This window comes from Cnephaeus nilssonii (assembly GCF_951640355.1).
Source record: "Cnephaeus nilssonii genome assembly, chromosome: 14".
Classification (NCBI taxonomy): domain Eukaryota; kingdom Metazoa; phylum Chordata; class Mammalia; order Chiroptera; family Vespertilionidae; genus Cnephaeus; species Cnephaeus nilssonii.
The window spans coordinates 20913097-20936297 of NC_137085.1; the positions used below are offsets into that span (position 1 = coordinate 20913097).

The following is a 23201-nucleotide window of genomic DNA, read 5'->3' on the forward strand; positions in this document are numbered from 1 at the left end:
GGGTTCCGTGGTGAACAGAAAGAGATGAGTGTGAAGGACACCAGGGGCCAGGTGCTGCCTGCCTAGTTTCTGTGCTACCCTATGGAATTTGGACTTGACCCTGTGGGCAATGGGATCTGGGTTGGAACTAATGGACCTGCCATTTGCTGGCTAAGTGACCTCACACAGGGGCACTGACTTCTGTGAGCCACTGTATGTTCTGCTTCACAGAACCTTCAGTGTGAATCGAAATGACGTGGTGGTGGAAGGTGCCATCAGGTGTGAGTCATTATTTTTTTACCTACATTTTTTGTTTTGTTTTTTGTTTAAAAGGGACTCTCCAGGCCTTTCTCCTATCCTTCATGGGGTAATTGCTCTCCTTCCACTGGAACAGAGAATTCCTTGTCCCTGAAAGCCACCAGGGCCTGGTCACGGGGCAGAACCTGCAGCCAAGGGTGGCTTTTCTGCCAGCACCAGCCAGGCTCTTGCCCAGATAACCCTGGTCCTCCCCTTCCCGGGCCCCAGCAGCTTCCCACACAGCTGTGGCCTCATTATCCAGGTGACTGTGAGCAGCTGAAAGGAGCTTAGCCAGGGGTAAGCTTTCAAGTGTTCATAATAAAGCTTCAAAGTTCACACCTTCATTAAGATGTGAAGAGTCAGGTCCTCCCCGCACCTCTCCCAGGGCTATTGTTCCCTTCCTATCAGGCTGCAGATTCAAAAGACAAGCAGGATTGGTTTTCTTTGTCCAGACAGCTCTCCTAACCAGAAAGGCTAGACCTGTTTGTTAAGAGAAGGCTTCTCTCCTGCAGCCCACTTCAGACCTGCTGTGAAGGGTTCACAGACGCTGTGGAATTGGGGCATTTCTCAGGGCTGCCTCCGGGAAGCAGGACTGGACTTGTTCTGTGAGGTCTCGAGGGCGTGGACCTAGGATTAGTGGGTGGAAGCAGAGGGAAGGTAGGTTTCCGAATACCGGAAGGGAGAGCTCTCTAACACACACAGATGTGCAGAGCCGGGCCTTGGTGTTGGGGCAGGGACGTGCCCAGGTAGGTGAGCAGTGCAGGAGCGGGGTCTGACTCTTGGCAGGGAAGCCGCAGAAGACCTTCGGGCGTGGCTGTGACGTTGGACTGGCAGACCTTTCAGGCTGCTTCCAGCCATGCCATGCTGGGACCTCCGCACTCCGTGACTTCTGCTGCTGTATATTTGGCCACTTCTGAGCTTTTCCCTTTAAACGCCCCTTGTCCCCCACACTCCCAGCTGTGGATGTCTTCATGGGTGCATGTTTGGCCCCCTTGCCTTTCCTGTTTTTCTTTTAGCCATTTGAGAGCAAAGCTATCAAGACATCTTGGAGTCTCCTTTGTTACCAAGAACAGGTTTGCTTCCTCGGGCTGTGCACACAGGTTCTGAAGGATCCGTTTCCCCTTCACTGTCCCTCCAGGACAGAGCAGAGCTCAGAGAAGCCCAGGCAGCCCTCCAACCTGGGACAGTTGTGTAGCAGACAGCCTCACAAAAGGCCCTCCCTCCTCCCTCCTGGGAAAGGATGTGGAGGGGATTTTCCTTGAGGGCACACATCCTCCACATGGTCCTCTTGGTTTCATGATGGGGAATAAAGCAGGAGGCTGGTTGTAGGTGAGACAACAGTCGATTAGGAATGAGTAAAAGAGCTGAGCTAGGGATGGGGCTGGGGTACTGGGAGGGGGCTCTTTGAAATAGAATAGTCTGGAAGGCCTCTCTGGGGAGATGCTGTTTGAACAAAGACCTGACTCAGATAAGGGAGTGAGTCCCACATGAGAGCAGAAGCCCTGGAGCGGGAACAAGCATGGTGTGGTCTGGGAGCAGCCAGGGCCGCTGGACAGTGGGAGGCAGGTCATGGTGTGGTCTGGGAGCAGCCAGGGCCGCTGGACATGGGGAGCCTTCTAGAGCTTGCAGGGACCTAGGGGGGTTTTATACACACAATGAGGAGCCATCAGTGGGTTTGAGGGGAGGATGATATGATCTGGCAGCATTTTGGAAAGCCATTCTGGCTGCTTTGAGAGAAGAGAGACTGTAGGAAGGCAGGACTGGCAGGCCCAGACCAAGTGCATGGCTCTTGCAGTTTCCCAAGAGAGCAAGGATGCCAGTTTGCACCACGGTGACAATGGTGAAGGTGGTGAGGAATGGTCAGATTCAGGGTATATTTAGAAGGTAGAGCTGATAGGATTTTTGATGCTTTGAATGTGGGTTGTGAGGGGAAGAGAATTGGAGATGACAGAGCAGAAAAACACCTTTAATGGGCCATAAACTTAGTATAGGGTGCGTCTGGGTTTCATATTGGTTCCCTATATGAATAGACCAGTTTTGAATTCTATAAGGAAACATTCTTCTAAAAATCAATTACTTATAGGTATTTTAAAAGTCGGACTATGGCATCTATTCACAAAGATTTCATTAGTACAAAATTGTGGCAAAAATCTGGTAGAGGTTACTGGGTATAAACATAGCTCTAGGCAAATGTGCGTCCTCACAATCAGAAAACCGTTAACAATGAACCCTCATGGAAAGCTTTACACTGAGGCTTAGCATCTGTTTTCTGACTTGATCCTCACATCTACCCTCTAGAGTAAGAACTGTTGTCATTTGACAGATGAAGAAACTGAGGCTCAGACAGGCCTTGCCAAAGGTCACAGAGCTGCTGTAGAGGAACCGTGGTTTGATTCCCTTAAATCTTGTGCTCAGTATATATCCTGTTGATGGTCAGCACTGGGTATGGCTTCTTTGTTAGCAAGATGTGGGGCATGGTCTCCAGGAGCTCCTAATGGAAGGTATTTGGGAAGCAGATGAGTGAATGAGGAAGCTTTGAAGTAGATGGGATTTCAGCATCTGGTTTTCGGTTCCTTTCAAACAGTGGTGGGAAAAGGCTCATGCTACGGTAGCCTGACTGGGCCTCCAGAAACAGGTGGTGGCTGCTGAAATCTCTACCAGGTGAGGCCGAGAGCCACTCCCCACCAACAGTGGCCAGGGACAATGGGCTACTTTTTAGGGAACTGGCTCCACCTCAAGCCATTCTTCTCAAAACCATCGGCTCCTCCCACTGCCTCCTTTCCCTTACCTCCTCTTCATTCCTGAACCTGCTGCAGGCTGGTCCCCACCCCCGGCTGTTCCACTGAGAAAACACTCTCTGACTCCCTCCAGGCCAAACCCAGTGATCTCTTTCTTCTCTCTCTTTGCCCATCTGAACTCCCTGCAGCATTTGATGCTGGCCACCTTTCCCTCCTTCTTATCACTTTTTCTTTCCTTCTGGTCTGTGTTGTTTCTCTCTTCTGCATCTTCCTTCACACCATCATCTTTTTATTTGTCTTCTGCGTTGGATTTCCACTTGAACATTGGTCTTCCTGAATTTCTCTCTGACTTTTCTTTCCCTCCACTCCTCTTCTCCACCTACATTATCTACTGATCCCCCAGCTCCAGGTTTTCAGTTCTGACTTCTACAGAGATCTTCCCAGTCTGCATCTCCAGCTCCGTCTCCCAGGCAGAGGTAACAGTCTTAAAAGCAGCTGAAACATCAGGGGATGGAGAGAAGGTCTGTTTGACCTGAACTAGAGATAATAAGATGAGAAAGGGTGGTTGAGACCAGGTTGTGAGGGGTCATACTAAAAGGGCTTCATGCATCTTGGATTCAGGATTAAAAATAGGGCCAAGAGAAATGACATCATTGTGTTTTGAAAGGATTATTAAACAACCTTGTAGAAGGTGGACTGGACTGGATTTTACTAGTCGCAGAGAGAAGCAGGGTATGGAAGAAAGCATGAGGAGTGGCCACTTTGGCAAACATAAACAATCTTCTGAGTAGTGGATTGGAATTGAGAGTGGGAAGGAAGTAAGGGAGAAAGGAGAGAGGCTCACATAATTGTATTTGGTTCTCACATTGAGGCAGTCAGGTAGCTGTTTTGCAGATGAAGAAACTGAGGGTCAGAGCGAAGCAACATGTCCAGGGTCAGACAGCTGTCAGTGGCAGAGTCAGGCCTTGAACCCATGTCTTCTGACTCCTTGGCCAGCGTTTCCATCAGGCCATGCTTACTGACTGATTAAACCCACCAGATGTCTGAAATTTCCAACACCAAACACAAAGAAGCTTTTCAGTAGACACAAGTTGTTTTTGCCTGTACAGTTTACAGATCCCCCCTTTTGGACATTTGCATCTCATTAAGATAATGTGAGCTGCAGTAACAAACAAATCCTCCAATGCATGATGTTTCAAACATGATAGAATGTTCACAGTGGATGTTCCTGTCTGGTGGGCCGCTTTCCTCCAATTGGTAAAGATTCAGGGACCAGGCTCTTTCCATTGTGTGCATCTACCATCTTCTACTCACGGCCTCCAAAGTTGGCTAGGAGGTTTGGATGGGCCTAGAAGCAATACCTACTACTTCTCCTCACTTTCCATTACCTAGAACCCAGTCACATGGACACACCCAACTGCTAAGAGGGTTGAAAACAATAATTAGAATGAGTATCTAGGAAGAAGAGAAAACTGAAGAGGAGAAAGTGAGATAGTCACCACCATAGAAGTGGTAAACCATGGCTCCCAATCTCTCTGTCCATCAGGCCCAAATGGAGTTCTCTGATTTCTACCCTCCACCCTCCTCATGTAAGATCCAGGATGATTCAGCCTGGATAATAATATTGGAGAAATCAGCTTATTTCACTTTCTGCACTTGATAATTGTTTTGGATATTGACACGTAACTAACCCACATTGATTTAATGAAAGTCAATCCTAGGATTTTGTTGGAACTTTTGGCAACCCTTTCTGTTAGGGTTGCTGAGGTGTAAAGATATGAACCAAGGCAACCATTTGTCAGCATGAGGGGAGAGCCTGCTTGAGGATGAAGCCAACAAATCAGAAAGCAGAGCTCAGAGATAGAAGGAGATTCTTTTCAATGGTATCCTTTGAATGTCTGCATTCTATAGTATTCAGGCATGTTATTCTTGAACCCACTTTGTATTGAGTTTCTGTCCTTTATAAGCTAGAGTTCCTTAGAGAAGCAAAACTCTGGGACACCCTCTCCCCCCTCTCCCATCCTCAGATCCAATGACATGAGCACAGGCTCTGCTTTCCCTGAGAGCTCCCTCTGTTGGTGGCTCCCTCTGTTGGTGGACAGGCTGCCTTTGCGTCCTCCCACCTCCATGTGGCTGGACTGCTCATTTCTTAACACAGGGATTGTTTTCAAACAAATGCAGTATTTGTTGCCTTCTAAAGAAGTCAGAATTATTTAGACTCACATTGGCATTTTCATAGCCCACAGAAATTATAGCAGAAAAACACTTTTAAAGGGCCGTAAACTCAGTATAGGGTGCGTCTGGGTCTCATATTGGTTCCCTATATGAATAGACTAGTTTTGAATTCTATAAGGAAACATTCTTCTAAAAATCAATTACTTATAGGTATTTTAAAAGTCGGACTGTGGCATCTATTCACAAAGTTTTCATTAGTACAAAAATTGTGGCAAAAATCTGATAGAGCTTACTGAGTATAAACACACACACACACACACACACACACACACACACACACTTAAAGAAATTGAAAAAGACAATAGCAATGCTATTAAAGAAGTTCAAAGAAAATGCATTGAAGCTTTCTGAGTTGTGGAGCTGCTACAAGTTTGGTTGAAGTAATGGCAGGAGCCAAGACGTCGCAGTTCAGATGGCCACTACAGCAGAGGCCTGTAGAGAACCAACAGGGCTGGGAGGCCCAGCCCTCTCCCTCTTTTACAGCAGGTCCAGTCACTCTGTTCTTTAAGCCACACACTCCACTCTCTCAGACTTCCTTAAACACTTGCCACACTTCTGCACTTAGAAAATACTGTTTGAGATGCCTCAAACCTCACTTCTGCGAAGCCTTCTAGAGAAAAGTTAATCACCCTCTTTGCTGTGTCCTATAGTGCTTTGCACGTGTCTCCGTGTTGGAATTTGTGGGAGTGGCTTCTGTGTTCATCTCCCTAGCTTCACTGTGAGCTCCTTGAAAGCAGGCTATGGCTCAGCCATCTTTGTAGTTCCTGTAATTTCACCTAAGCCTTGACATGTAATCTATATTATAAAAGGCCTGTGGCCGTAACACCGTAACAACCAATGACCGGACCCACCAGGAGGTGCATGGATGGATCTTGTGGCATGGTGGGTCGGGGTCCCGGGGTCGGGGTCGGGTCCTGAGGCAGCGCAGCGGGTCTGGGGTCCAGCACATGTATAAAAACTGTCGAGTAAATGGAAAACTATACCACAACTCTTATAAACTTGCACACCAAGACTTATGGGGGAGAGAAGAAAGGTTGCTTAGCTCCAAGAGGACTCATGACAGAATTGACAATTCAGAGATGATGCCAAAGGGTCATTCTGGACAGGTCAAATAAACCTTCAGTCTGCAACTGAATTGTTTTTCTCAATCACACAGGGAACAACTGAGACAATTGAGATGAGTACTTTGAAATGAAATGCCCTGATTTTCCCACTTTAGAGTAGTCATCACTCAGTTAACACTAGGTGGCCAGTCTGCCTGGGAGAGCTCCAGTTTGCACCTGTTGACCCTGCTATTTATAGCGACCCAGTTAAGTCTCAGAAGTATCCCAATGTGGGTGTAATTTTTGGCCACCCAATCAATGGAGAACTCTGTTGGCTTGACATATCACAGACAGAGTTGGACTAAGAGACAGTTTCTTTTAAGCTGGAGAGAGCCTTGATTCTAGCTATTCTCCAGGTCTTAACAGTAAGGAAGGAGAAATTTCACTCCCGCTGCCCTTCTGTTGTTTTCTGCATGGCGAGACAGAAATTTACTCTCTCTATTAATTTGTGGCAAAAAGTTGGTGTTTTCTATTATCCTTTTAATCTTTAGAACAACTCTGCAATAGATATTATGCATTTTACAGAGAAAGAAGCTAGGGTTCAGAGAAGTAAAGCGATGTGCTCAAGAGCACACAGCACACAAGGATCAGTGCTAACGTTAACCTCATTTTGTCTGACTCCATCTCATGCCCTGTCCACTGTGCAACCTTGCTTACAATTTAGAAACTGCTTTCACAACCACATTCCCTTATTTTGGAACTATCTGCCCCCTGTCTGAATTACTAAGTGGTGATGTGAAGTTCTGCCTTACCAAAGGAGACCCTGCTTCACATCTGTAAGAGAGCCTTCTGGTCTGTGAAGTTCAGTCTGTAGATTTTGCTGTTTCTGATATGAAATAAGAATAGGGTTTTTATAAACAGGGGACTCTTTTGTAATTATTCTCAGCAATGATCTTTTGACTTAAGAGTTATTAATATGTTATTAGGTAGGTTTAACTGGAAAACATCTTAATTTTTTATAATAGGGACAAGGAAGGGATTCAAGAGTGGGGACAGGAATTAGACAGCAGAGCTAATAAAGCTTTGCCTTGTGTTTATTCCAACATTGAGGATCACAGAGTTGCTTGCAATAACAAAAAATTGGAAACCATATATAATCCAAGTTCCATCCATACAATGTAATACTATTTAGCCACTATAGTAACTGGTTATAGATACTTAGTGATGTCATAAGATAGATTCAAAACATAGTTAAGCAGGTTATAAAGCAAAATACATTATTATATTTAAAAAATGCACACCTACCCTGATCTGTGTGGCTCAGTGGTTGAGCGTGGATTTATGAACCAGGAGGTCACGGTTCGATTCCTGGTCAGGGCATATGACCAGGTTGCAGGCTCAATCCCCAGTGGGGGGTGTGTGCAGGAGGCAGCCAATCAATGATTTCTCTCATCATTGATGTTTCTATCTCTCTCCCTCTATGAAATCAATCAAAATATATATATTTTAAAATGCACACTTATGAAAATGTCTGGAAAGGTATCTAAGTATCTCTGCTGTAAAAATTATGGGTGTTTTTCATTTCCCCCTTTTTGGATTTACTTAAATTTTCTGTTTTCTAGTCAATGTAAAATATATGTACAGTTTTAAATTAATAATTATTAAGTATATCAGAGAGAAGAAAATGCTAATTTCTCTCTCACCACTATCAAAAGGCTGTATGTTATTCAGCATCAACAAAGAAGGAAATCCTACCTTCTGTTTGAAACAGATGAACCTTGAGGACATTTGCTAAGGGACATGAGCCAGTCACAGAAAGCCGAATCCTGCATGATGCCACTTATATGAGGTCCATGGAGAACTCAAACATGTCGAAGCAGAAAGTCAAATGGTGGTTGTCAGGGGCCAGGAGTGGGGGAAATGGGGAGTTGCTACTCAATGAGCATAAAGTTTCCCGTAAGCAAGGTGATCAAGTTCTAGAGATCTGCTGAGCAACATTGTGCCTATAGTTCCCATTACCGTATTGTGCACCTAGGAATTGGTAAGAGGGTAGATCTCATACTAGGTGTTCTTACCACAATTTAAAAATAATAACAATATAAAATAAAGGCCCTGTGTGGCTCACAGGGCAATTTCCCACAGCTGAGCCTCCACCATTAATCTACAGGGTGCTGGCCCCTGCTTCCCCTCTGAGGCCAGGAGACTCATACTGCTTGCTCAGTTACCAAATGCTGACAACATGCTGTAGGTTTTCCCTCAGGGATTTCCTTTACTCCTCCTATAAACCCTGTAAAGCAGAAATTAGTATTCCCACTGGCAGGTGAGCAAGTGACATTGAGGGTCCTGAGATGCACAATGGAACCTCTCTTCCAAAACAGGTTCTGCTCTTTTAGAACAGCCTGCTGATGCCAGGTCCAGAGCTCTCTAGGAGGCCAGCAACTAGAAATGGGAATAAAGTGTCAGCCTAAATTGAAGCATGGGAGAGGAGAGCAAGCTGACAAAATGTCCCCTTGCCTCTGAAGTTGGGACTATGGTCCCTTTGTGGTCCAAGGCCATTTATGGAGTTAGCTCCTGGAAAAAAAAACACACAAAAAAACCATTTACTGGAAAAATAATCTATTTCACCTTGAAATCAATGGTTGCTTTGGGCTATCACATTTATTAGCTACTATTCACCAAGTACAGTGTGCCAGACCCCACACTGAGTACTGTGCAGACACCATATCGTGTAACCCTCATCACCACCACCCCATTGAGGTAGTTTCTTTATCCTCATTTTTGCTAACAAAGAAATTGAAGCTTGAAGAGGTGGAGTGTCTTGGTCAAGGTCACACAGCTTGTGAGCAGCAGTGCGCCAAAAATCTAGGCTCTTAATCCAGTGCTACTTTGACTCCAGAATGAAAAGGAAAACGAGCCCGGCTGGCATCGCTCAGTGGTTGAGCATCAACCTATGAACTAGGAGGTCACGGTTCGATTCCCAGTCAGGGCACATGCCCAGGTTGCTGGCTCGATCCCTGGTGTGGGGCGTGTAAGAGGCAGCTGATCAATGATTCTCTCTTATCATTGATGTTTCTATCTCTCTCTCCCCCTCATTTCTTCTCTTTCAAATAAATAAAAAATACATTTAAAAATAAATAAATAAATAAGTTTTAAAAAAGGAAAAAGAAGTTGAAAGAGAGGTCAAAGAGAAAACCTGAACACTTGGAGACTTGGTGAGGGCCTTGAACCAGCTAGAACTTTGTGTCCCTCCCAATACTTCTTATCTATGCTTCTTGTCCATCCATGGTCAGATTTTTTAGAGTCCTTAGTGGGAAGGTAATGGGATGTGCTATGGTATGGCAGGCTAGAAAAATCACAGGTTTGGGATCCATACTGATTGGTTCAAATTCTATCAGTGCCACCTACAAACTGTGTGGGCTTTTGTAAGCTACATAACTTTCCCAAGCCCTGCATGTATCATTGGCTCAATTGGATGGATCAATGAGGAAAATAGGTAGGAAGGTGCCTGACACAGGCTTTGGCAGATACATTAGTCAGGCTATGCTAGATCATCTGAGCTAGCAAACCCCTCATTATTTTTCATAATTAAAACCCATTTCTCATTCACCTGAAGTCCCATTCTAGTCAGGCAACCCTCTTCATCTTGTGTCTCTGTCATCTATCCTTCCAAGTTGCAACCCAGCTCTAATCTGCCTTGGCCCAGAATGGAACCTGTCGCTTCTGTTTATAGTTCACTGACCAGAACTAGACACACAAGCCCAAACAGTCACAAGGAGGGCTGGGAGAGAGCGGGGAGCACTTGTATATTCAGTGTAGAGGGTTGTCCCCTGAGGTGAGCATTTCTTCTCTTCTACTTCCAAATGTATTTTTCAGAACTAAAATTCACACACAAGTCTAGGGCTATTAGTAAGCTCTGGTTTTAGGTAAGTAGATTCAGTACCTTTTATCTCTTTTTTCCTAAATTGTACATGAGGAGGAAATATAAGTGAATTATTCTCATCATTTGACGCACAATGTCATGAGAAAAATATTTGGAATTAAATCAATAACACACCATATTTTGAGAGACTAATTAAGAGGTACCAAATGTCTCTTGGGAGGAAAAGTATCTTAATCTGGTGTGTCTGCATAGATTTTATTTTTTATTGTATCACAGATAATTAGAACTAAAATTACCTTAGCTATTGTTTGCTTGTACATTCTTATCTTACCTTGTTCCAGAAGGATTGGAAACAACACCTTAGAAATTACAGCATACTGCAACAGTCTGTTCTTCCTGCTTCCTGTCTCCCACCACCAATCATTCTCCACTCTGGCACCTATAGGTTTTTTTCTAATATATGTATATATTATAAATATATATTATTTATTTCAGAGAGGAAGGGAAAGGGAGAGAGAGATTAAAACATCAATGATGAGAGAGAGTTATTGATCAGCTGCCTCCTGCACACACACCCTCTCAACCCCCACTGGGGAGCAAGCCCACAACCCAGGCATATGCCCTGACTAGAATCAAACCGTGACCTCCCAGTTCATAGGCGAACGTTCAACCACTGAGCCACGCCAGTTGGGATAAAATATCTTTTTAAATGCAAAGCTGATCAAGCCATATCTACTTAAAGAGAAAACAAACATTTTCTATGACTTTGCTCTGACCCTCCCACCTCCAAACCCTTAGCTTGGCAGTACAGTCTGCTGAGACCTACCTTGCAACCGGTGATAGCTGTGCTTTGTTTTCATCTAACTAAACTGGAACTATACTTCCCAGAATTCCTTTCCCTGTTTAATTCTGGGTTGGCCATAGATAAATTTGCTACAAGGGAGATTAAGGTGGGACTCATAAAATTAGAAGATTTCTAAAAAAACCTATAAGATGGGAGACCAAGTAGATGTTCACTACTAACATGTACAAAGTGTGTACCATATGCCAGGTACTTGTCCAAAACCCTTATATGTACTAACTTATTTATTCCTGACAATGATCCCCTGACTTAGGTCCTATTGTTATTACACAGATGCAGAAACTGAGATTGAGCCCCTTGCTCATGCTGTACAGCATACTAAGATCACCCAGTCAAGATTTGGCCTCAGAATGTGCGACTGCATAGCCCACGCTTTTATTATTATAATAATTATATGCTATAGAAGCTTCAACAGAGTTTCTGGGAGCGTTTAGTTCTCTATGGAAGAGACACAGAAAGAAATAACCTCCTTTTTGTATGGCTATGATAACTGTATGATAACTGTAATTTTCAGCTATCTATTTATGAGCCTGCGGAAACCCTCAGAAGACAGAGCTGAGAAACTAAAAAAAAAAAAAAAAAAAAAAAAAAATTATTTGTACTCCATTGGTGCTTGTGTATGTAAATGACTAACATTTGTCTGGTACTCTTCGGTACTCTTTCTTGCCCTGTGATCAGAGGATCCCATTGGGTTTTCCAGGCATGGTCAGGATGGGAGAGGCTTTGCTGCAGTAACAAATGACTCCCGGATCTCTTAAGACAAAATAATTTTATTCCTTGCTTATGCTAGATGGCCCTTGTGAGTTGGCAGTGGCTCTGCTCCATACAGTCTTTACTCTGGGATACAGGGTGATCTGGAACATTGCTGGTCTCTGTACTAGAGGGAAAGAGCAAGGCAGAGTACTTACTGGCTCTTAAAGATTCTGCCTGAGTTGTCGTGGATGGTGCTCTGAGCAACATGGCTCTGAGAGCTGGCTACATCTCTTCCCCACCTGCATCCCTTCCCTGCATCCTTTCCCCACCACCACCATGAAGTGGATGTTTGAGGAGGACCACTTGCTGGAACACAGATGCATGGAATCTGCGAAGATCTGAGTGAAATATCCGGACCAGGTTCGTGGAAAGTCTCAGGCTCTCAGGTTGTCAACACTGATAAACGGAAGTATCTGGTTCCATCTGACATCACTGTGGCTCAGTTCATGTGGATCATCAGGAAAAGGATCCAGCTTCCTTCTGAAAAGGCAGTCTTCCTGTTGTGGATAAGACAGTCCCACAATCCAGCCTAACTATGGGACAACTTTACAAGAAGGAAAAAAGTGAAGATGGATTCTTGCATGTGGCCTACTGTAGAGAGAACACATTTTGCTCGTGAGGGCCGGTGTTGGACTAGGTGCACCCCACCTGCTTGTGTATCTTGTAAATAGCAGTCTGTTTTCAATTACTATACCAGAACCTCTTCACATAGGCCTCTTAGTGCATTGTAACCGGATTGATCTCTTAATACATTGGAAGGGTTTTGTTCCCTTAGACCAGTAAATTATCATAGAGTTAAAAAAATAAAAATAAAAAAGACTCTGCCTGAAAGTGGTATGTCACTTCTGCTTGCATCTCATTGGCCAAAACAAGACACATGGCCATGTATGAGTCCACAGGGTGAGGAAGTATAATCTTCTTACTGGGAGGGCCACTGATTTGGCTGAGCAGTCAGTCAGTTTACCATACAATATTGATTCCTTAGCCACAGGGTGGATGGGCAGAGGCTGGGAGTTCAGAACCCTCTAGAGGTCCTCTTTGGCACAAGTAACCTTTCATATTTACTCCAGTGTGCTGTACAAATATTATCTTTTTCTGTACCATGACATAAAACAGTTGGGAATCTTGACTTTGTCTCAATTCTCACAAGAATTAGGGCACTAGGCACTGTTAATTCAAGCCCAGTCAGTAATACAAAGGCAGGACTGAGAGGTTAATGGGGTGGGGGGGGGCGGGGGGAGAGGAAGACCTATGTAATACTTTCAACAATAAAGATTAAAAAACAAACAAAACCAAAGGCAAGACTGGAATTTGGGATTTAGTCTTCCTACCCAAGGATGTGTTGGCTCTAATAAGGGACACTGAGTAGGTCAGCAGAATCTGTGACCTGAGGACCAGGGCCCAGGCTCTTCAGCCCCATCGGCATCTATGCATCTCTTCTCTTGGCTTGCCTGGCTCATTGACCACACAGGCTCAGTGATAACCAGGGAGAGTGTTGAGCACATACACGCTACAGACTGTATTTTTTCTTTTTATTAAGGCTCTGGAGACAAGAACATGACAACATTTTGGCAGCTGGGACTATAGCCATGTGTGAGGAGAAAGTGATTTGCATGAGCAATGCAAAACCACCTGGTTTATTGCAACTGACTGAACAAGTTAAGTGAATCAAATTCCCAGTTGGATACCAGAAGCAGCTAACTTACACACACGCACACACGCACACTCACACAGCCCCTGAAGAAGAAAGAAAAAGAAAGAAGAAAGAAAGAAAGAAAGAAAGAAAGAAAGAAAGAAAGAAAGAAAGAAAGAGAGAGAGAGAAAGAGAAAAGAAGAGGAAACCCAATACTTGCATTCCATACAAATAAACTACTAAAGAACCTCTTGCCCTCTTGCTCTTACTCCCAGGCCTTGATTTTCCTGACAAGTTTGTATGACTCCTCTCACCCTGACCCTTTATACATGGGCTTCCTCACTCCTCCACGGACACAGGATGTGCAAAATTTTTGGTCCATTCTACTCTTGTTACTCTTTAGCATGTGGATAGAGGCAAGGATCTCTTTGTCACTCACAGGTATGTTCCTGAAGTATCAGCTGACAGTTTCTAACTAGCCCCTATTGAAGCTTGATCTGGCCTGCAGCTTACAGTGTTGTTTATAAAAATGTAAAGAAATAAACTTCTTCCTTGTCTAAGCCATGGTATTGGGGGGTGGGGGGTGGTGGTCTCTTGATTGTACCAGCGTGGCTGGTCCTCACCTAGTACATGGGGCCAGCATCATCATGTGGGGTCTTGGAGGCCATGGTTTGGGGTTGGCCCATTATTTTAACAGCAGTAGGAGAGTCATTAGCAGATTTCAAGCAGCAAAGCAAAATGATCTCATTTATTCTTTAAAAAGTTCCTTCTGGTTATTCTGTGAGCCTGTGTTCTCTAAGTCTCAGCTTTCTAATTTGTAAAACAGGAGTCTGAGATAGAATTTTCCATCCTGTTATCCCCGCAAAAGGCTCTCTTTTCCAGGTTAAACATTCCAGCTATTTTAACCGTCCTTCACACAGTGGTCTCTTCACAAGCTTGGTTATTCTCAGTGGAATTTATGTGTGGTCAGGTCCTCTGGAACTGGGATACTTTGCAGACCCAGCCTAACACACTCTATCCATGGTCTGCCCAACCTGGGGTAGGAATGGGGTCGCCAGTTGTCTTGTGAGATCATTTTGGACATACGTTAGCAGCCATGGTTTCACTGTGGAATCTCCTTGCTCTACCCTGAAGGTGAACTGTATGAAATTACTTTTTGCTACTCTGGAGCTACTGTCCCACCCCCCATCCCTGTCATACATTCTCTCTACCACTGGCAACACCAGAACAGAAAAGATGACATGTCTGAGATGGTCTTGTGATAAGAGATGGCCTAATTGGGATTCCAGGCATCATCTCTGCAAGACTAGCATGTTCCTTTGAAAAGTGGCTACAGAGACAATCTTTGCATTGAAAACATCGAGGACTTGAATCTTAGCTCCAAGGAGAATCATCTGAGAAGGGTGCTGCCGATGTGCCTGAAACCCGATGGGGAGTTCTCATACACATGATCAGTTCTGTCTGGAGTTCAGATAAAAGGTCACACCAGCTAATTTAGATAGGAATGATAACTTTCCAACTGGGGTAACAGATAAGTGCTTCCAGAAACAGCTTCTTTGGGCAATGAAGCCACAAAGGGCTGCCTTCAAAGAGAAGGGGGAAATTGTAGAAGACAGAGAAGAATTTAGGTCAGCCAGAATGGAGCTCCCCAAAAAGTCAAGTTCAGAAATAATTTAACAGATAGGGATCCAAAGAATATGTGGTTTGCCTGACAAATGACATTCACTTTGAAAGTGAAAATGAAATTGGAGAAAGCAAAATTGCTGCATATTGGGTCCCGGAGATTGAAGAGAAATGATACCAGGGGAGAAAGGAGTTGTAAAGCCTTCCTAGTTAAGCACAGAATTAGAATGAATGAATTTTGGTCCATAAAGGGTCAGGTGAAGATCATACAGATAATGGCTTAATCCCAAGCAGCTCCAAATGATGTTCATTAGCGGAGGATTGCAGGCCTTGGCAAGCGTGCCTGACCAGACAGACTCACGCTGCCTTCTCTCAAAACTGCTCATTCTGGGTGGAACTCTTTAACAGAACAAAGCCACTTAATTTAACAGTTAAACCAAGGAAAGATGGAAAAAGACTTTTACCCTGAATGTCAAGGGGCCCCGAAAGAGCTGGGTGGTGTGGGAGGGGGAAACGATGCACGCTGAAACTGAAGACGCACTGCGGGGCTGGCGGAATCTCACTATTGCAAATAATGATCCTTGGCCCCCAAGCAAAAGGCACATGGACTTCTGCCTAGGGACTCTGGGCTTTATTCCTGGTCTAATGAATGGACTCTCTGTGAGATTGTTAGATCAGACACTTCATCTCTGTGAGACTCATTTTATCCACTCCCAGGACAAGTATAATCGTATCTACAAACCCCTTTCTACCTCACAGAAATAAAGGTTGGCGCAGTGCTTTCATCAACACTGACTTCTCACTTAATCCTCACTCTAATTCTACAAGGGGCATGATGGCTCCATTTCATGGATGGGGGAACTGAGACCCAGAAATGTTAAATGGCTTGCCCAAGGGACAGGCTTATGTGGAAGAACCAAGACTAGAACACACCTCATTTTCAAATATAGGGAACTTTCCATGACCCCATAACCATCGGTTAAACCAGGGAGAAAACTGAGTGCTTCTTCTGGGATATAGTTAGTTTTTTTGTGGTCAATGCATGGGTTTTGGAATAAGGCAACGGTTCAAGTTCCAGTGTCATCATTTTCTAGTGGTGTCACACGAGCCTTAGCATTCTTGTTTATAAAATGGGAAGCAAAATGGTGCATCAGCCTTGAGGTTATTGAGGATTCAATATCCACAGAGTTTTCGTTGCCTCACAAAGCAAATGATCAGTGAATGGAAACTTAGCCACAGGAATGTGTTGCCAGAGAGTTGACAGGAGAGTGACTAGGATGGATGGCACTGAAGTCAGATGACATGGGTTTAAATTCTGACTCGGCCATTTATTAGATGAATGACCTTTAGAAAATTATTTACCTTTACTAAGCCTTAGTTTCATCATCTATGAAGTGCTATAAATAACTGTACATGTCTCCTTTTGTGGTTGTAAGAGTTAAATGAGATACTCGAATGCCTGGCACATTGTGAGTGCACCAGAATTATTCTCCATCATCTAGTTGTTGTATCATGACTGTTTATTAATGAGCAGGAAGAAGGATTAGAGCCTTGAAAAAGTGAACAGTTCCAAGAAAACCAGTACTCACATCCCCATAAAAGGAGGTTATTGGCCTGAAGAGTGTTTCTCCTCTCCATCATGCTTTGCGGTGACTCCCATCTCTGTCTCAACACTCTCCATTATGGCTGCCATAATCTGTGGGTTTTAATTTTCAAACCAATCCATTAGTTTGTTGACTCATCCCTTCCTCATACATTTATTCACTTCCCCCATGTATTTGATTATCCTTCTTTCCTGTAAACATTCTTGTGTATTTCCTTGGTGTCAGGCCTTATTTATTGGGAGTATAGCAATGCATCAGTCAGAATCTACAGAGTATTGAAGGAGATGACACGTGTACAGAGGTCACTCTAGAAGGATGGTTAAGTTGAAGAAACAGGGGCAAGAGCTCACAGCTATCTAGAAGGGGAGTCATGAGGGAGGGACATTGAGATAGGGTGGGTGGTGAAGGGAGGCGCCAAGGGAGTTACCAGCACAGCTAAAAGACTCACGAAGTTCAGAGGAGATATGCTACTTGGCCTCACATGGTAGCAGGAAGACCACCTGGCTGCCTGAGCTCTGAGCCTTGCTGTGGGCAGCCCTGTTGAGACAGAGACAGAAGGGAGTAAGGGGTCAGGGAATGTAAGGAACAGAGAATGCAGGAGTCAGACAGAGATTCACATCCCAGCTCCACCTCACACTAGCTGAACGGCTTTACTTCTTGGAGCCTTTATCTTTCCATCAGTAATATGGGGATAATCCAGCCTTTCTCACAGGCGAGTTGTGGGAGCTCAGGTGAAATAATATATATGAACAAATCCTCCCATAAGACAGCTCTTGCATTGGAAGCCAGGACATCACTTTTATTGCCAGCCTACAGTTTTACAGGACTAGTGGTAACAGCCCACTGAGCTGCTGTCCAAGAGCTGGCCCCTGAAGGATCTCTCATCTTACTTTTCCTGTGGACAACTGAGCAGTCACACAGAGAGCACCCTGATGGAAACTAAATGGTTAAGTCAGCTTTGGAGATGCAATTTGATATTTTTCTCCTCTGTGTTCTCTTCTTTCCCTTCCTTTAGGCCAGGAGAAAGCTCTGTGCTTTCTTGCCTCAAAGGAGCTTGTGATAGAATAGAAAGCAAGGAGTGGCCTCCAAGAGACTTCGCTTCCTGGTGTGCTTGAGGGAGGGGACAGAGAGATCCTTTTATCAAGGGAAACTCTGAAAGAGAGACCAGAAGAGGGATCTTTGGGAATCAGGGCGAGAGGGAGGTCAGTGGGCTCCATGAGAATGGGCAGCAGCGCCCTGATCCTGGGAGGCCTTGGGAGAATGCCTGCATGGTTTCTAGACTTGACAAAGATTCCTTTGCCCCAAGGCAGCAGAAGCCATGGACCTGAAGGGACTATGTGCCGTTGGACAATGGCTGTCTCCAGCTAACAGAATAATCTGATAACTAATGGTTTCAGGCAAGAGAGGCTCCCACATTTAGTGGCACTGCATAAAATCCCAGTACCTGGCCCTCTGGAGAAAGCCCCAGAGGAAGACTGAGGTCGCATTCTTCACAGCTGGAAGAGTGGGGACTTGGTTTTAAGACTATTGATTAAAAGGAAATTTTAAATGTGTGCACCCTTGCATGTGTGAAATGAGAGTCATACCTCCTCAGTTATAATGCCTTCATGCCGCACATTTATTCAGAGATGTGTTTGGGGACAGTTCATTTGCATAATCTGTTCCACTGGCTATTTGCTTAAAGCACAGTAAAAAGTCTGTGATCTGTTCCACATGTAACTCTCCTACCAGGACATCACAGCAGAAGTAGTCACTGCAACCTGCACTCTGGTAAATGCACATCACTGTCTGCCATCCAGGCCGCTCAGACCATGAGGAAGTTCAATCAGAACTTACTGAGTTCAGCCACCATATAGAGGCTCAGAGTTCTCGCCTGGCCACCTTAGGAGTTGATGTGCCACTTTATATGCAATGTTGGCCACTTGAAGAAGTGAATTACCTGTGACTAATGGCTATTTTCTGTTTAGCCATTACTAAAACAATAATGTTATGTCAAGAATGTTATATCCTTATAGAAATATCTGCAATAGGACTAAAGCAGAACAGTCCAATCTGCTGTTCAAGGACACAGAAGTGAAGCCTGTAGGGCTGATCTTACTAGGATATGAATTTTCTTTAGATCTTCTTGACTCTAATTACTTTTGAGTTTCATTTACAGACATAAAAGTTCTCTTTGCTTTTCAAAAGTCATATCTGGTAAGAGGGCGGGATTGGAGCGAGGGTGTGGAGAAGTGGACCAGGATTTGCTCTTTCCTAACCCATCCCAGAGCTCAATATACAGCAACTCAAAGTATTTTTCCAAGCTGGATAGACCTTCTTTTAAATGCATAGCCTTTGATGGTGTTGGTCAATTACCTGGGCCTCCTGCTGGGCAAATGCCAGGAATCACTTCTCAATTTCTCTTTCTTTCTCTCTTCAAGACCCCAAAGGTCCCTGCCTTCTAGTCAGTTTCTTAGTAACAATCTCCCTTCTATCCTTGCTGAAAGTACCTCCTTGTTCAGGTGAAAGCTCTTTCACACCTGAGAGTCATACATTTTACAGCTAACTGTTGCAGTCAATCCCGTGGTTGGCCTAGCCCTTCCTCACCCAATCTCAGCAAGAGAAGAGAAAAACACTAGACTAGGTCATGGCCTAGTCATCACATGTCTGAGCCTCAGCTAGATGGATGGTGGGGAGACTAAATGAGATAGAAAATACAGGAGCAGAGTGAATCTGCTGGGGAAGAGACTGCACAGAGTCTTGAGTACATTGGGGTCCAGATAGACATGCAGGTGGAGGTTTCCATGTATAGTTAGTTGTATTATGCTCTGAAGCTAAAGGGAGATATCTTGTCTGGAGAAACTGATTTGGGAATCATGATATGGGCACAGATTCACTAGAAGCCATGTGAGTGGGTACCATGACCCAAGAAGAGGACACAAAATGGGAAGAAAAGGGGACCCAGAACAAAGTCCCCAGGAACATCAGAATTTAAAGAGTGAACAAAGGTGAAGGATCTAGGGAAAGCCACCAGCAATGGTAAATGTAGACAAAGAGAAAGACCAGGGCGAGTGCTAGTTCTGAAGAAAAAGAAGAGTGTTCTAACAGGAAGGATGTGGCCAACCTTGTCAAATGCTTCACATACATCAGCTAAGGGGAAGCACTGAAATTTCAATGGGTTTGACAAAGAGGAAGTAACTTTAGAGGTGGAGTGATAGAAGAGACAGGTTGTTGAAATGTTCACTGTTTCAAGAAGATAATGTTAAGAGTAGAGGGATTACCTCTAAAAGAAACTGTTCTTCCTAAGGGGCCACAAGAGAGGAAATAATAATAGATAAAAATATAGGGTGTCCCCAAAAATGCATACACACATTGAATAATTTTAAAGGCAGTCTTTATTCAAATACATTTCATTTTTAAAATTGAACTACCAGCTGTTAAAGTATGAATACATTTTTGGGGGACACCATGTATATTCAATTTTGGAGGAGAATGGGAAGGGTTCTGGGGAAATTTACATGTAGTGACCTTTACCATGTGAAGAAAGAGATGACTGAGGCAATGGGAGGACAGATGGAGTACAGGAGAACAGGGCTGATGGTTTGGATCAAGTTTGGGAGAAGTGAAAGGAATGAAAGATTGAGGTCAGATTGGTGATTCTTTTAGGTCAAGATTTTAGAGGTAGACATTTTAGAGGAGGGCATAAATGTGAGTTCCTGGAATGGAAGAGAGGGCTGTGGAAATAGGTTAAGCAAGACTGTGGAAGTTGAGATCCTGGAAGAATTCTTCAACAGATCTTAAGGGCATATGAGATGGCAGCAGGGGTTGGGGGTGAAGAGTAAGGCTGTGAACCAATGCCAACATTCAGCAAATGTTAAGTATTTACTTAATGCCAGGCACTGGATGCCCTGATCTCTGGTAAACACAGGGGATGCATTTGAATATAGTCAATGTGTAAGAGGGGCAGGGGTGGGAGACAATGGTATAGTCTGATACTAGGATTCATTGAAACAGGAAGGTCTTTGAATCACATAGAAATAGGAATTTTTATAAACAGCAGTGGGAGACTGCTGGTTGTGGGGTATATGTTTTAAGGGCATGGTGCTGAGGATTGTGGGCAGATGAGAAGTCTCCCCTGAAGAAGGGTGCAGAGAAGCAGAATCATTAGGGACCCACCACGTGCCTAGCCATGTGTTAACTGCCTGAATAATGACAGCATTTGGCCCCATTCTGAGGGTCCCTGGAACCTTTTGGAGCACCCATCTGTGCCACCAGACCTTCATGAGTTTACTGTTTCTCTCTGCTCTGTTGGCTAAGCCTTACTCACATAGGGATAATGAAGGTCTCATTTGCCTCCAACAATATGGTGCCTTTCTGCATAATTTACATGTTTTCTTCAAGGCTCAGACGCTAAGTAAGGGGGTAACAAATTCTAGGGCAGGGTCTTGCTGCTGATACATGGAAACCCAGACTCTGTACCTCTGTTCTTCTGTGGTTTCTTCCAGCACACGTCTGTAGTCTAGAAAGGTGTCTATCCTAGTCTTGGAAGGCATCTTTTAAAGAGAGAACTTGGACTCTGGAAAACTGGTTGCATCTAAGTGCTAGCTCTATGTCACTGTCACCTCCTGAAATCCAGCTGCAGTCTGTAGATTCATAAATATTTTTCTAAGAGTGGATTTGTTTCCAATTTGTAAGAACATTGATGACCACTTATTGAGTACTTATATGTGTTAGCCACTATACTAAGGATTTACATGAACTTTTTTTTTATTTGCACAGCAACCAATGGAATAGGTGTTGTTTTTCTGTTTTACTTTTCTTTGTTCTTTTTAAAGGAGGTAACCGAGGCTTAGGGAAAATCAGTTGTCCAATGGACACAGCTCCTGATGGAGACAGGATCACTCCCAGAGCCTGCCCTTTTAGCTACCACCACACCTCTTCCTGAGGTCTTCTAGTCCCTTCATCATTTGGCATGAATGTATCATAGTGTTTCAGATCTCACGCATTGGTTCATTAGGCAATCTTTCACTGAGTACCAAATCTGTTCTAAACCCCATGGGAGGGGACCTCGAGGAGTGTGGGATTGATGGAGAGTAAAACAAGGCAAAGAGTAGAGGTCTCTGATGCTACGCATAGGGACAGGAGTTAGCTTACAAAGGGTTGTGCTGGCCATATTCAGGAGTGTGTACTTTATCCAGAGGTGATGAGACATTTGAAGATTTTAAGTAATGAGTGAACATTATACAAACATATATTCACTGCCCTTCTCCTGCATTTCAGAAGAGGGTAAAGGTGTAGGGAATAGGGTGAGGCAAGTCAGGTGTTTAGAATTTAAGGATTCTCAGAGTAAGTGCTTCCTCAAGTTTTGTGCCCTAGCTGCCTGGCTTGCTTCACCCTTGTGTAGGCCCTGGAGGGTGTTTTGGGGAAGTGAAAGATGAATAAAACTTGGATCTCCACCCCTTTAGCAGGATGAACTATGGGGAAGAGAAGAGTAGACAGAGTTACAATTAACCACTAATGCAGGTTACTGAATGAAGGAGTGACTCTAGGAATATTGTACATTATCAATGTTCCTGTAGGAGAAGATGAGAACCTAACTACGTCCATGTCCTGGTAGGAAGAAAACTAATTCAGTTTGCTTGTTCCTGTTGACAAGGTACCAGCCTTGGAGGCTGGCTGTAGAAATTCCTACAACATAGATGGATCCATCTTTAGTTACCAAGATCCGTTAGGATTCAAAGACAAACTAGATAAGAGCTCAATTGCTTGAGATGGGAGTAGGGTGCAGAGCAACTCCTAGATTTTTCTAAGTTTTGGAATCCAAGATCGGAGATCCTTCAGATCTTTCCATTCTTTGTACTCTGTGAGTCCAAAATCTAGTTTGTTGCTCTTTAGGAATTACAACCACCTTTGCCCTAAATAAAGAGCAGCTGACATTCCAGGCTACTTCTACCTTCATATCTTCGACTCCAATAACTCCTAATGCTTTGACCTTTTAAAATTAATATATAGAGGGGGCTAAATGGCTAAAGAGCAAAATTACATTTAGTTTCTAGAGATGAGGTGACACTGTTGGCACAACACAGGAAATAACCGTAAAATGTGAAGCATAGTCCATGCAGACCCTGCTCTATAAAGGCTGAGGCAGAGAGATGGAGAATGTTCTGCTGTTATCAACCCCGAGAACAGTCAATGGCCAATTCAGTGGGGGCCCTGGGAGAATGCTGACCCATACTAGGACTTCAAATGCCATAGGATTGGGACTCTCTTAGGAAGGGAGAAGATGTCTGCTCTCAGGTTTGATTGTCCACTGGATGATGGAAAGTAGCACAGTGCAGTGGAAAGGACATTGGTCGGGGAAATGAGAGACTTGGTTCCTTTCTAGCTCTGCTACCATCCCAGGATGCGTAAGTTGGCTTCTTGGGATTTTTCTCCTTTCATAGTGACTAGATCATGCACGTTGCTTCCAGCACATACATTTCCCATTCTGTGAATGCCCAGGAAAAAAGAAAACATCACCCCATCTGGCTCCCGCCTTCTAGAGGATGAATTGTGGAGCTGCAGCTCTTCAGGGA

General features: G+C 44.1%; 1 protein-coding gene and 1 pseudogene across 6 annotated transcripts in view; both read left to right on the top strand.

Annotated features, from left to right (window-relative positions):
- The window catches only part of LOC307110611 (U3 small nucleolar RNA-associated protein 14 homolog A-like), a 173114-nt gene that overhangs the window by 84870 nt on the left and 65043 nt on the right, over positions 1–23201 (top strand). The window contains exon 5 of one of the 5 annotated variants that reach the window (XM_079789817.1): positions 13328–14011. The exons of the other annotated variants lie outside the window; for them this stretch is intronic. Coding sequence (XP_079645943.1) covers positions 13328–13374 — 47 coding nt within the window. The 3' untranslated portion in view covers positions 13375–14011. Of the gene's footprint in view, positions 1–13327; positions 14012–23201 lie in introns of those variants that run through there. 5 annotated transcript variants of the gene reach the window in all.
- On the top strand, positions 12064–12605 carry LOC307111053 (gamma-aminobutyric acid receptor-associated protein-like 2; annotated as a pseudogene). The gene has a single exon. The product of its transcript is annotated as a gamma-aminobutyric acid receptor-associated protein-like 2 (transcript).